At 40.5% G+C, this 14415-nt stretch overlaps 1 protein-coding gene across 10 annotated transcripts in view; it reads right to left on the bottom strand.

Annotated features, from left to right (window-relative positions):
• Positions 1 to 4480: 4480 nt before the first annotated feature.
• The window catches only part of GIT2 (GIT ArfGAP 2), a 50891-nt gene continuing 40956 nt past the window's right edge, over positions 4481 to 14415 (bottom strand). For 6 of the 10 annotated variants that reach the window (XM_026656863.1, XM_024196401.1, XM_024196403.1 and 3 more), the window contains 3 exons: positions 12303 to 12428; positions 7608 to 7671; positions 4481 to 6778 (listed from right to left, as the gene is read on the bottom strand). In XM_026656863.1, coding sequence (XP_026512648.1) covers positions 6566 to 6778; positions 7608 to 7671; positions 12303 to 12428 — 403 coding nt within the window. In that variant the 3' untranslated portion in view covers positions 4481 to 6565. Of the gene's footprint in view, positions 6779 to 7607; positions 7672 to 8639; positions 8662 to 12302; positions 12429 to 14415 lie in introns of all 10 variants that reach the window. The other 4 variants (XM_024196404.1, XM_024196409.1, XM_024196414.1 and 1 more) reach the window with 2 other exon arrangements.

Below are 14415 nucleotides of genomic sequence, written 5' to 3'. Positions count from 1 at the left end.
CATGAAATAGGAGCAACTGCTACCTAAAATTCATCAAGTTTATCCAGTACTTTCACCCCAGAGAGTCAGGGGGTAATCTTCCCATTTATTTTTTTCAAGTAGATTTCACTGTAATTGAAGGCAGCAAAGTGACTGAGCTCAACAGTTAAAGTAACTAGTGCTATGAACATTAAGTTGGTACAGTTGTCTCGCTTAAAACATCTACTATAATGGACAATGATGTTTAGGCAACTCAGATTCCACACGTATTTGCTTGAGGCTAGTGGATTCAATTGTATTGGAAGATTCCCACATTGTGCTAGTGGAGACCCATTGTGTATTACAGGGAGTTAGAATCTTGTGACTTCAAACACTAGTAGCAGTAGCTCTTCTCAGTTTGCATAAGTTCAAAAGTAAATCATGAGTTGAATGAATTTCCATATGTAAATCACACAGGTGGTGAGTGCATAGTGAGTTTCAAGAGGGGAAAATGCCAAAGGCACCTTAATCTAGTGGACCAGTTCTAACTGGTATGAGATACATTCCATATTCATGATACAAAATTCAAGATCGGCACTATAACACAATTACATAAATGAAGTCAGACTTCGTCTAAGGCCAGGTCTACAGGAGAAGGTTTGATGGTATAGCTCCAGTGGCAAATCCTTCTAGTGGAGGTGCAGTTACCAGCAAAGAAGTACTTTGGCCTGTATAGCTCTCACCGGTTCCCCAAATGAAATGAGCCATGCTACCAAATGTACTTTGCCAGTATAAAAATGTCACCAAAATTAACACCCCTAAGCAACATCACTGTACCAGGAAGAGTTTCTAGAGTACACCCCACCCTATAAAATACAGAATAAAACTTTGTAGTTCAACTGAGCACCATTAATTTCATATTGCCCCCACATTCATTTGCTATAAGCCCCCTTCCAACTGTCAGTGGTGGCTTTTAGTTTTATATTGTGCAGGATTTCCTTCATTGCCTGCCAATACCATTCCTGAACCCGCAAGGATGGGTTATTACAGCATGATAAAAAATGTGACCATTTGATGCGCACAGCATGAAGGAGTAAGAAAAGTAGCTGAATTTATTGGCAGTTTTCAATCCTTTATAGTTTTTTAATTTAACTGGCTGAACACATTAAGGATAGTAATGCTCTACAGTTAGGGAACCAGGCAGAGGTGAGTAAGTTGGTATAACTTATGGCCCTTTGCTACCACATCCCCATCTGTAAAAAGCAACAGAGGGTCCTGTGGCACCTTTAAGACTAACAGAAGTATTGGAGCCTAAGGCTTGGTCTACACTTACCCCCCAAGTCGAAGTAAGGTACGCAAATTCAGCTACGTGAATAACGTAGCTGAATTCGACATACCTTACTTCGAACTTGCCACGGTTCAGACGCAGTCCACACGCGGCAGGCAGGCTCCCAGTCGACTCCGCGGTACTCCTCTCGTTGAGCTGGAGTACCGCAGTCGACGGGGATCACTTCCTGGTTCGATTTATCGCGTCCAGACCAGACGCGATAAATCGAACTCGGAACTTCGATCCCCAGCCGCCGAACTAGCGCGGCAGTGTAGACCAGCCCTAAGCTTTCGTGGGTGAATGCCCAGACACAAGACTGATGAAGTGGGCATTCACCCACGAAAGCTTAGGCTCCAATACTTCTGTTAGTCTTAAAGGTGCCACAGGACCCTCTGTTGCTTTTTACAGATTCAGACTAACACGGCTCCCCCTCTGATACTTGACATCCCCATCTGTAACAGCAGTTGAGACAGACACACTTACTGGCATGTAGCTTCTATCTCTTCTGGATTTGGCCTACTGATGATGTGCATATGCCAGAAGATAGCAGGAAAACTAGGACCACCAAGGTCTAAATCTTTAATTCAGCTATTTTAAATACACACTGCTTCTCAGTGCATTAGTTACACGGCAATTTACTCCCTTTGCACTGTTTATAGTACCATCTTGTATGTACTTTGTATTTGGCCCATATATCCCAAAGGCAAAGCACTTTAAAAGCCTGTTTATTGCATAAGTAGCAGGCAAATAATCCCAAACAATTTTATAACACTTAAAGGGTTGTACAGTAATTTTATGTAATACAGTAAACATTAAAGGCTAAATCATGAGTACAATATGGACAGAAATACAAGTTCATAAAAAGGCATTTTCACTGTCCTGTGCAGCATTGTTGGAGGGAGAGGGTTACATTTCTGTAAGCGCAAGAGAGAAAACATACAAGCTATTTGAAAGTGGGGTTCCAGCCACAGGAAAAAACCCACATCTTTTTGCACCTAAACTACTCCAGATATTTTAATAGCTTCTGCCCTGCAGCCATTCAAAGCACGTCTACACTGCAATGTAAGACCAGGGTTAGTAGAACTCGAGTTAGCAGATCCTGGGTTTGTTCACCTAGGGCTTGAGGATTTGTCTACACTGCAATAAAACACCCACACTGGCCATTGTCAGCTCTGCAGGGCTACGAACGTTGCAGGGTAGATAGCCGAGTTTGAGCTGAAGCCCAGGCTCTGGGACCCCGCCCTGTGAGCCTGAGTCAGCTGATACAGGCCAGCCGCAGATGGTTTCATCGCAGTGGAGACGTACCCTGAGCATCTACACTCATCTATAACCACAAGTTAGGAATGGCTGAATGCTCCAGCATCTACACTGCATTATGCAGGCCCGAGTCCTAGCACCCTCCAAAATGTGGCTACTCTAGCCCTTTGTTCATGATGCAGTGGGGAAATTTGCCCATCCGCTAAACTTGACTGTCCAGAAGACAATGCAAGACAGGTTGTGGGATGCTTTTGGCAGACTCCAGAGCGCAAGTCCAGTAGGGCTGAGCCTACTCTGCAAAGCAATAGGGCTTGAATGCTGGGTCTGGGCTTGACCCTCCTCCCTCCCTGGGGTTCTGGACCGTTGGCTAGTGCAATTTGTGTATAGACACACAGGGGGTTAGGCTTGAGGCTGAGCTCAAACCCTTGGCTTACAGTGCAGCGTAGACACATCCACACAGTCCAAAGCATAATGCTACACAAGCTTTGGGCCCAATCCACTACTTTGGCAAACACCAACAATGGGTGGAGTAGATTAATACATTGAGCTAACCAGGGTTTGGTTGGAGTAGAGTCAGCTTTTGCTCCAAGTGCCATTTCCATAAAGTGCACCTCTGTCCTACTGGCTTCTTGAAAGGAAGTAACATAAGAATACTGCAGATATCACACCAGATGTATAACTGCTTAGTGCAATAACTTGCTACGATGACCCAATACGTAAGCAGAACAGAACTATTTAGACAAGGTGCAGTTTAACAACAGGACCATAAAACTGATGTTTGACATTTAAAAAAATATCTAGATACAGAATGTGAAGTGGGTTACACTTTAGCCACACTTGTATAGCTCATCATGCCAGAGTCTAATTGAATCGGGTACTTGCGAAACCTGCCGCCAACACAGGAAAGATGTACAGTTATTCATCTGAAGGGACTTTTCCAGTTTTGGCACCGAGCAAGCATTTAAAAAAGTTGATATCCTTAAATAAAATTTTAGGAAACATTAAATTACTCTGTATCCCACACAGGATATGTAAAAACCACGTGTAGTGATGTCCTGATGGATACTAGCAAATAGCATGCTGCATGTCCCTACTGTGCTAGTTCAAAGCAGTTCTTAAGTGGGGTTATTCTATTTCATACAATGCATTACGAGTGCTTTAATTTTGGTAATAGGTTTTAAAAATACTTCTCTACTATTCAAATCACAGCCTGGTCTAAATGCATTTCCAGATGCTTAGAGGCAGCGCTAGATACAGGAGAGGGGACAGGATACATTATGTATGAATCAGACTGCAACAGGTTATCCCTACCTACTTTCTTTTAATCCCAAAATAGTACAATGCTTTAAAAAAGGCAGTTAATTACAACATCAGCATCCAACAATATTATGGCACTTAGTCAGTGTTTATACACACATACAAACACATTGTAATTTTAAAAGGAAGGAACCTCTGAAGGTTTAATTTTTGTTTGTTAACCTAAAACACGGCAAATTTTTATCACCAAAAAAACCAACCTAAAGAATTGTGATTTAGCAAACTAAATACTGCAGACTCTGCTTATAGAACAGTAGACAGTCTCCTACAGTGTTTTTGAATCAAACATTTATGTGAAAAATAAATTTAGCATTTATATATTCAGACAAAACATTATATGGTGACTCTTGATCAGTTTACCTGTAATCTCACACTTGAATGGTAACACAGGGCTAGTCTACACTTACCGGGTAGTTCGACGGCTGGGGATCGAAGTTCCGGGTTCGATTTATCGCGTCTGGACGCGATAAATCGAACCAGGAAGTGATCCCCGTCGACTGCGGTACTCCAGCTCAACGAGAGGAGTACCGCGGAGTCGACAGGGAGCCTGCCTGCCGCGTGTGGACCGCGTCTGAACCGCGGTAAGTTCGAAGTAAGGTATGTCGAATTCAGCTACGTTATTCACGTAGCTGAATTTGCGTACCTTACTTCGACTTGGGGGGTAAGTGTAGACCAAGCCACAGTGAGTAAACTAACATAGCAGACTGCATGCGTGTGGTCCTATGGCTTTTGGGGCCTCCAGAGGAAACTACGAATTGTAGGAGTATTTTATCACAGGGGAAGGTGGTTAGTGTGGTGGAAAACCCGCCTTCAGAGTTTAAACTTCCTCATGTTTTTATATATATGTAACTATGTATAACATCCAGGGCTTATAATCCAGTCATTATCTGATGGTTTAGCATCACTGGGAAATAGCTATGTTAAGTGTTGTTACAGTTAGAAAAAATAATGAAGAACTACAACATATCTGCTCCCTCTTTGCATTCAGTCTCTTATCTTCTCACTTCAACAACAAAAATAATTCAACTACTTTTTCCTTTTAGCTCAACAGCATCTGCACAGCTACAGCGAATCACAAAACATGATAGTTAACTAAGTTCCCATTGCAAGACCAAATTCTGCCCTCAGCTGTTTAACTCACTGCAGATATTGGTACTGTACAGGTGTCATTGAGTGCCTCTGAATCGTCATTACTGATTGCATACGAATCAGAACAGCTGACATTCAGATCTCCGGGGGAGGTTATAGGACTGATTGGTAAACAGGAAAAACATCTTTTTATATATGAACTGAACAAATTGTTTGTAGCCAGACTGGGGCCTCTCAATGTCATTTTCACAGGTTCACTTGTAAGTAGAACAGTGCTTTAAGTGATTATCAAAACAGGTCAGTAGGCATGAGCTTGACTTAGGAGTTTAAGTCCACATTTTCAAAGGTGACAGGCACTTAAGAACCCAAATCTCACCGACTTTCAGTAAGACTCTGGCTCTTTAAGTACCTGTGTCCCCCTTGAAAATGAGGATTCAGGTGGTTTTGAAAATTTTACCCATGAACTTTAAAGAAAAAGGTACTGGAACTTAGCTAGGGAATACATTAAAGTGGTTGGTTAGCACATGGTGGGTTGTGTATTGAAGATGACCCTTAAGGTAGGTGTCAATCTGTATATAGTTTGTAGTTTTTGGAAGCTTGGCATGAGAGGTACTATATAAAAAGTGTATTTTTCACATTCCACTACAGTGAGGTATAGATATGATGTACCGTGTCAGGCATGGCTTCTTTTGAACTGGCCCTCTTATCTTCCATTTTAAAGAAATCACTGAACTCTTTAGTGAAACTGCATCTAAAAAGATATTAAACAACAATACTGCTGCAAACAAGAGACAGCCTTAAAGAGGACACTAAAATGGGAATAAATGCTGTGGGAAACTTCAAAGTGAGTTTTTTAGAGAAATGAAAATGATAGATTGTAACCACTAATGCCTTTCTAAAGTAACATCAAATGTATAGACTAGTGGCATAGTGACAACTAAAAGAAACTACTTAATCTCATGCTTCCTTCCAAAATAGATAAAAGTGACAAAGACCTTGTAGAGTTAACATTTAATAGGTTTGGATGCCCACAACTACTAGTTTCAGCAGACTAAGGACTGGTTATTGCACAACAGTTGATATGAAACAGAGAATATAACTTTGTATTCAATTCTCAGGAAGACTATATAAAACTTCATTCTACTGACTGTTCAACAGTTACACTCCTGGAGCCTTCACAGTCCACTGTCCTGCTGAGAGAGAGTGTGTTATTCAAGGGGATTCACCATGCAGAGCAGTTCAAGGCTAGATTCTGCCCTTTGATATGCGCATTTGACTTCAATGAGAGTTGTGTGTGCGCGTGCAATATCCGAAAGCAGAATACAGCTCCAAGGAATCTCCTATAAGAACCTCTGATACAATGTTGGTATGTGATATTGGCTCAACAGCTGTTTGCAACACACTATATTCAGTCATTAAACTGGCAACACAGGCACAAAAATAAGGCAGTGGGTTAAATTAATCTTTGAAAGTTCTGTTAGAAAACATGCAAAAATAATACTGAGTTTAAAAAAGTTGAACTTCCCCCCTTAGTTTTCTTGTAAAAATTTGAAAAGTTACATGTCTAAATTTAAACTCCAATCTCTAAAAAACCAAGACTAAAAAACCCGAGAGGACTCAGTTGTTGTTCTCTTTGGTTGTGATGGTAACCAGTTGTTTAGCAGCCTTGGCAATGTCATATGCACACTGAATCACTTGCTGAGTGACCAGCTGGATGTCCGTGGTAGGGCAGGTCTCTATGGGCAGGGTTTTTTTGCATTCAGACTGGAGTCTGTAGGCACTAGATGTCAGCAGCCGCAGCGACGTCCTTACCAGCTCAGATTTGGGTTTCTAGGAAGGGAAAAGCAAACAAAGCTTGAGCTAGCTAGCATGGATTATACACAGCTGTTTTAGGATGACTTTGAATCAGTGAGATTTAGCATTTGTTTGAAAATGCTCTAATACTGTAGCAAGGTGGCCTGGGCTCAGTAGCTTTTTCCTCGTCAAAGGCCAGGAAAGGAAGGGCTTGTAGGGCACCTTGTGGCAAGACAAGACATTGGGCAGAAGCAGACCCTTTGGAATTCATTGAGACCCACACAGATAATTATTTGCTCCCAGAAAGCTGCCTATAAAAGACCTGAGAAGTGGTCTAAAGACATGGTCTACATCCATGCAAGTCACGAGATGACAGGTCAAGCAAAGTTCTGGTATAGCTCCATCGCTGTTCAAGCAAGATGTAAGCGTCCTTGGCTTATGGGAACTGTGGGCATTTCATCTCAACCAACCTGTGCATCCTGGTGTACCAACTAACTCTACCCACTTGGCATGGTGACAAATAGAAAGGTGCAAGGTCTGACAAAGATCCTCGTCTTGATGAAAGTAATGTTCCTCCCTCCTATCTATCCATCTTTTGCTTTTTGTTCATTGCAAAAAATCTAAACCCAGGGAGGACCCACTGTAAAATAAAAAGGAGCGAAAGCTTAGGAATTTTAAATTTCCTTATTGATTTTCTTAACCAAATCAACACCCCCGCGCGCCCTCCCCATGTCCAATCAGAAATATATTCATTGCACCAACTTCCCTTAAAGGTTCTTCTGTCACAAAGCCTCAAGATAAGCGAGATTGAGAGCAGAATACATTTGAGAAACATTGCCATTGCTGAAGAAATAAAGCGACTCACTTTTGGGAACAAGGCTGCCATTTCTGTTACTGCCACATGTATTCTTTCCGAGCACGGTATATAACTGCAAGAAGATGCAAAAAAGAGTATTCAAAAGCAGCAAAAACACTGGATTTTCTTGAAGTTCAATTAGTTAGTGACTATTTCTCCAAAAGCAAACAAGTTAACAGAACGGCACATTATCTTCTAACATTGTCTTAGCACAGCCTCCAAACACAACTGTAGCAGATTCTCTGCAACACGCAAGTCTGATGAAGCTTCCCATTGAAACATTCATTAGTAAATTATGTACAAATTTGTGTTTCAACCACACTGTACTACAAACAACTTCAGGAAAAGCAAGAACTTCACAGCTGATGTAAGACTCTTTGCATTAGGTAAATCAAAGGTTTAAACTATTCTTGGATTAACACAGCTTGTGGGGGAAGGAGTAATGGGTTGCACACGCTATCCTGTATCCAGCACGGTCAGATACTCAAGTATGGAAATACATGCTTACAAATGTGAAAACAGCACATCAGTGTACATGACTGACATTTCCTAAAGTCACGATTTGAACATTCAAATTTTAGAGTTTGGCTCTGCATTCCCACAGAAGTGGCACAATATGTTCTAGAGGGGTTTATCTGCCTGTTCAAAATGTAACGTCAGAGATTTTTTAAAAATTATACATATATGCGTGTGTGTGTGTGTGTGTGTGTAAGTAAATGGCCAGAAGACAATTGCAGGCACAAAATAAAAGTTCCAGATTCTGCTGTTTAAAGGGTATTTTAACTGGAGACATCAGGATTGCACAAGTGTATCTAAGATCCCAGAGTGACTCTCAGATCCCAGGCTGAGTGTGCAGGGCTGACAATAAAAAACAAAACACACATTCTTGTGTGTGTAGACTGAGATCAGATTTAATCTGCTATTTTAAGAATGGAATTTTCTGTACAAGCCCCAAAGTACTATGAAACCAAACTTTAGTAAAAGATTTAAGTAAGTAAGCTGCCAAGTCAAAGATCTATGCAGACTTAGATATATACTAACCTTGGAAGTGGAGCTGAAAAATCTTTAAAAAAAACAAAAAAAACTTTTATTTAAATGTTTAAGTTTTACACAAATAATATTTTGTCAACAATTTGGGATGATCAAAATTAGAAATGAGACCTACTAGGTCACCTTGTCCATACCCTGGTAGCCAGTGCAGACTGCTTTCCTACAAATGATCTTTGGTTACATTTATGAAGTTCAGAGTTTCTCCAAGAAAAGAATTGCTATTTATCTTTACATCAAATCTGCATAAAGCTATTTTCAAACACTCAGCAGCAATATCTAAGGTGTATGACCTCCATAGACATTTTCACCAGTAATCTCCCAACTGAGCTTTGAAACACACATAACAAAGATAGAGCAAAAGCTCAGAAACGGACACTGCACAGTATATTGTAGTATTGTTGTAGCCATGTGGATCCTAGGATGTTAGAAAGACAAGGTGGGTGAGCCAATATTTTTTATTGGACCAATTTCTGTTGGTGAAAGAGACAAACTTTCAAGCTACACAGAGCTTTTCTTCAGGCGACTGAAGAAGATAAAAGATCCAATAAAAAGTTATTACCAACATCCACCTGGTCTCTCTAATATCCTGGGACTGACATGGCTACAACACTGCATACAACATGTTGTGAGAGACCATTCCAGGTGGAGTGGCCTGTTAACACCTCTGCAGTCGTAGGACAAAAAAGGGGGGTTATTGGGTTACTGATTGTTGTAATAAGCCATAAATCCAGTGTCTTTATTAAGACCATGATTTTCAGTGTCTAGCAAAGTTATGAATTTAAGCTCACAGGCTCATCTTTTGAAGATGTTGTGCAAGTTTCCTTTGAGGATGAGGACTGAGAGGTCAGATATGGAGAGATCGTTTTGTGAAAAGTGTTCGCCTGTGGGTGCTGTGGGGTTTTTGTCTGATTTTCTGGGAGAGTTCATTTGAGTGTGTCGTGATTGTCTGGTTCACCCACATAGTTGTTATTGGGCCATTTAATGCACTGGATGAGGTCTACCACATGTTGTGATAGGCACATGTAGGACCTATGGATCTTGAAAGGTGTGTTGTGGGGGGGGGTACTGAATGGTCTCCTACAATATGTGTTAACTACTTATGCTAAACAATCTGTTACACCTTGTATTTAGCTCTGACCTTGAGTACCTTTCTCAGACCTGAAGGAAAGCTCTGTGTAGCTCAAAAGCTTGTCTCTTTTACCAACAGAAGTTGGTCCTATAAAAGACATTACTTCCCCCACCTTGTTTCTCCAGTGCACAGTATATACAATCTCAACTCATGTTACTTGTCAGGGCTTCTCAGGGCCAAAGGTTAACCCTTGTGCATTCTTTAGCTTGCTGTGAAGACACAGGCCCAGGAAACAATTCACTTTAGAGAACATTTATTTCCATACTTGACAGTCCATCGTGAACATTAGGCTGTCAATGCAGTATTGTTGAATGTTAAATCTTCCCCGTTCTTCATTGCATAAATCAAAGATTACCAATTTACAGAGAAGCTGTTATGTAACTCCTAATTCTTATTCGGGACGCACACCTCACTTTTTTGGTGAAGTGTAACTACAAGATTGTAAAATTTCATCTAAGGCAAACGGAAAAAAGATGAAGAATGCCTGGTGAATGTAGACACATGGTGAACACGTACTACACCAAACCAGCAAGAGACAGCAACTGGTAAAATACATGCATTTCATCATGGTTAATATTTACTTTTAGACTGCATAGTTTGGGCTAAACTTTCAATTATTCTGGTAAGCAGAACTATTATGAAGTGCTAACTAATAATCCAAAAGTAGATTTTAAGAATCCTTACAGATTCTGCTTTAGACCTTGAAAAATATTTAAAAATTAGAATTAAAATTGATCTCTGTTCAAAAGAGAAGCCTCTGGTCAATAATTTTAGAGTTACCTGAAGCCTGAAAGAAGTTTAGCCTTCTGTCAAAAGTCTACTTTTAAAACCTATACTTTCCAAATACTCCATTTAAGATAATAATCTACAGGATAGTTAGTATAGTTCAGACCTTAAGCTAGTATTTTTAAAATTAGTTTATCAGGCAGTACCATTCAAAAGAAGAATATTTTTCCTTAGCATCATCTCTCAATTCTAAATCTAAAAATCACTTTCAGACTGAAATCACAATCGTTTTATTCAATTAACTTGCAATACTGAACATGCAAAAAAAAAAAACCCCAAACATGTAAATTACAGATACACTAAAAAGGAAAGCAACACACTTAGGGGTCATTTGAGTTATGCAGGAAAGTTGCTATAAAAGGGGGACATCTTGATTGTGTGTGTGTTGCATTCCCATGGGCTCTTCCAAACAAAATGAGACTTCCCACCATCACTAGTTTTTTACCAAAAGTGCACTGTAGCAATCCCTGCTCTACTAGAAAGGAGAGTCGGGCTAATAACCAATTTACTCTCCATGAGCCACACTGAATAGTAGAGGAAACCTACAGAAAACAAGAAAAAAAGGTGCAGTTTAAGCCTCCATTGATTTCCATGGCACAGTAACAAGCCCCAGTAATTATGGAATGTAAGAGTGTATTAGAGATGCAATAGTTAGGTGCACATTTCCAGGCCATCTGGGTTTGTTGCATCAAAGTTTTCAATGTATATTTGAGGAAAGCCTCTACTGATGTAAGATAAGCAGTTCAAACACTAAGTACTTTATTAGTACTATGATTTGTATCACCATAGCATCTAGCAACCCCAGGACCCCATTGTACAAAATGTGCAGACACAAAACGATACTTCTCACTAGTGATGATTTTTTAAATTTTTTTTTTTTTAAAACATACACTGACTAAAATCTGGGTAGACACTAGAGGTCATAGTGCGACTGAATTGGCTTCCTAAATCTACACAAATTTTAGAGAATTGTCATATTTTGAAAAAATTCTTATTACAGAGAATTTCTGAAGACTTCCTGTAACCCTTCCTCTCACTTTGATAGTGATGACTGGCCATAATAGTGTTTAGGATTAAACCTTGGGGACAGGTCACAGCCCATATACACTGGATTTTAAACTTTCCTTTAAACAGGTTTTGTATCTCAGATGCAGTAGGTCTTAAAGATCAGAACAGTATTTTGGTCAGGTTTTGAAGTTTTGGGTTGCCATTACATAAACTTATTAAAACCTAAAATTTAGTTTTGATGGTAATTTATGCAAGCTAGAAACTAGGCTCTAGTATTCACCATAAACAGACTGTTATTAGACTAAAAGAATAAATGTTGTGTGTTATGGCTCATGCAAATAATGCTATTTCTGCAGTAACAGTGCGTAGACACTGCTACAACAAATTATGTCATCAATGATCAGATGCAGATTTTTTTGATAAACAATGACCAGAATGGAGAGACAAGCTAGGGCTGTCAGAGGGAAACCTCAAGCCTCTGTTAGCTGTACCACTAGGCCCTGATCTTGCTCCCACCTAAGTCAACAGTAAAAGCTCCTATTAACTTCACAGGACATAGGATTGGCCCCATAACTCTTAGTACTTATTACCTATAAGTTTTCTTATCATTTAAAGCCTTTCATGCATAACCTCGAACCACCCCGGTGCTGAACGTGCATGAAGGGGGAAAGGCAGCAGAGAAAAAGAGAAAGGACACTGTGCCTGGAAGGCAGGGACAGAGGCCAGAGTACCAGCAGGTAGGCTCAGGCTGCTGATGGGTCCAAGGCTGCAGGGGAGCTCTCTCGGCCCATGGAACCAGGGTACTGAAACAGCCGAGGCTCTGTCTGAGCTTAAGCATGCTTGCACGCTCTAATGGTCTATTTAGACAGATGAGTACAGGAAAAGGAACAAAAAGAGTGAGAAAAAGGAAGGAGTTTCATTAGGATGATGGAAGAACAATTAACATTCATGTTCAGATTCTCCATGTGGCAAGTCATTTTTATTTACAATATTCCCAATCTCATTACAGTTCTCAGAAGTTCAATTATATGACAATATATTTGCAATGGGACTTCTCTAAATAGTCTTATTCATATCAAAATTAAGTGAAATAGATTTGTTCCATTATTTTCCCTTATAGCTTGCCCCGCTATGTGATTCATTGAGCAGTAGCACATCTGAGGCAAAGCCATGCAATACAATACAATATTGCGTTTTTGTTCGTGGCTAAGAGCTTTAGAGGGTCACGGCCACCTAAGTATGGTAACCAACATGCTCCATTTGTGGCGTAGAAGAAACACTGCTTTAATAACCAAACAACTTGTTCCTTACCCTGATCTCTTAAAGCCTTCCCTTCAATATCTTTCTTCTCTTCTGTCCCTTCTTTGTTATAGGTCTCTTTGCAAGGCTAATCATTATTTCTTCAAAAGATTTCTCCGTTCATTTTTCTTATTTGCATTTATGAATTTAATTTGTTTTATTTACAGATCTAAAGAGATACTTGTCCCTTGTGTTAAAAAAAATGCTCCCTTAACTTGAGGAACAAGAAAACATGAGGAAGGATTAAAGTATTCTTTACTAAGCAACTTCACTCAATTTAGCAGGGGAAAAACATGTCCTGGGTTCTTTATTCTAGATGATTTTGGTGCGTTTCAACTATTGTTACTGGTAAAATATACAAATAAAATTTAAAATAAGAATATTGGTTATTTTTTACTGCAGCTCCCCTTTATAAGAACCCTGGGAGCAAACAACAAGAGTGGTTTATGGAAGGGGCTAAGTCTGAATTTTGACTCAAGTGAGCTCAGTCAGAAAATGCACTCTGACTTCTCCACCCAGGATCACACAGGAAACACTGTGCATCTCCCACCTAGCCAAAGGAAAGTGCAAACAAAGTAAATAAGCATGGAAGAAGCAGAAGTGGCCCCCAGAATGCAACTGTTGCCTATTTTTCCTCAATTGTGGAGGTAAGAAGCTCAGAAACTGAACTCTATGAGCTGCAAGATTTAACAAAGGTAGTTAGCCGGTTTCATGGGTAATGTGTTGTATAATCCTTCAGCGCTGAGGCTGTGACTGCAGTTCAAATGAGAACTGCCAGAGGAAAAGAGAAGTTTATTTGGAGCCTAGGACCACTCAGTGCTAACATGGAATGCACTAACATGCACTATGATATAGCTGCCATTATATGCCTATAAAAAACTACCTAGAACCACCTGCTGTTGATGCACCACAAAGAATCATTACCAACAACTCAGGGAGATTTGGCAAAGTTAACTGTCAGGTCAGAGTGCATGGGGGGAAGCTCAGGCTGAGTACTAATTTGATGTTCAGATAAATAGGCCGCTTTGATTTTTTAGCACTGGCAAACTTGAGAAAAGCCTATCTAGTTCTTGGCTCTACTTTAACAGTTCAGAACAGCTTTTGCTGATGGCTTATCTATTGCTATAAAAAATAGACGATACAGGGCTATTGCTAGGGCCCTACCAAATTCATGCTCCATTTTGGTCAATTTCATGGTTTTAAAATTAGTCAATTTCACATTTTCAGATATTTACATCTGAAATTTCAGGGTGCTGTAGCCTGGGGGTCCCCGACCCAAAAGAGGGTTGGGGGGGGCGCGTTGTGGGATTGCCACCCTCACTTTTGTGCTGCCTTCAGAGTTGGGCTCTGAAGGCAGCGCAGCCATGGAGCTTTCGCCAGCCGGAGGAGGTACCCGCAGGTGGGCATGATTCCCCCCCCGAAAGCAGCCATACAGTGGAAGAGGAAATCCTGTCCCACCCCAGCCAGGACTACCCAACTGGGGTGCTCCCAGCAGCACAGGGGAGATCAGACCCACCTCCACCTCCGGGAACCTCCTCTGGCTGC

This window comes from Terrapene carolina, unplaced genomic scaffold (assembly GCF_002925995.2).
Source record: "Terrapene carolina triunguis isolate 2854851 unplaced genomic scaffold, T_m_triunguis-2.0 Scaffold234, whole genome shotgun sequence".
Lineage (NCBI taxonomy): Eukaryota > Metazoa > Chordata > Testudines > Emydidae > Terrapene > Terrapene triunguis.
Note: the sequence above shows the minus strand (reverse complement) of the source record. Positions and strands in the feature narration are given on the sequence as shown.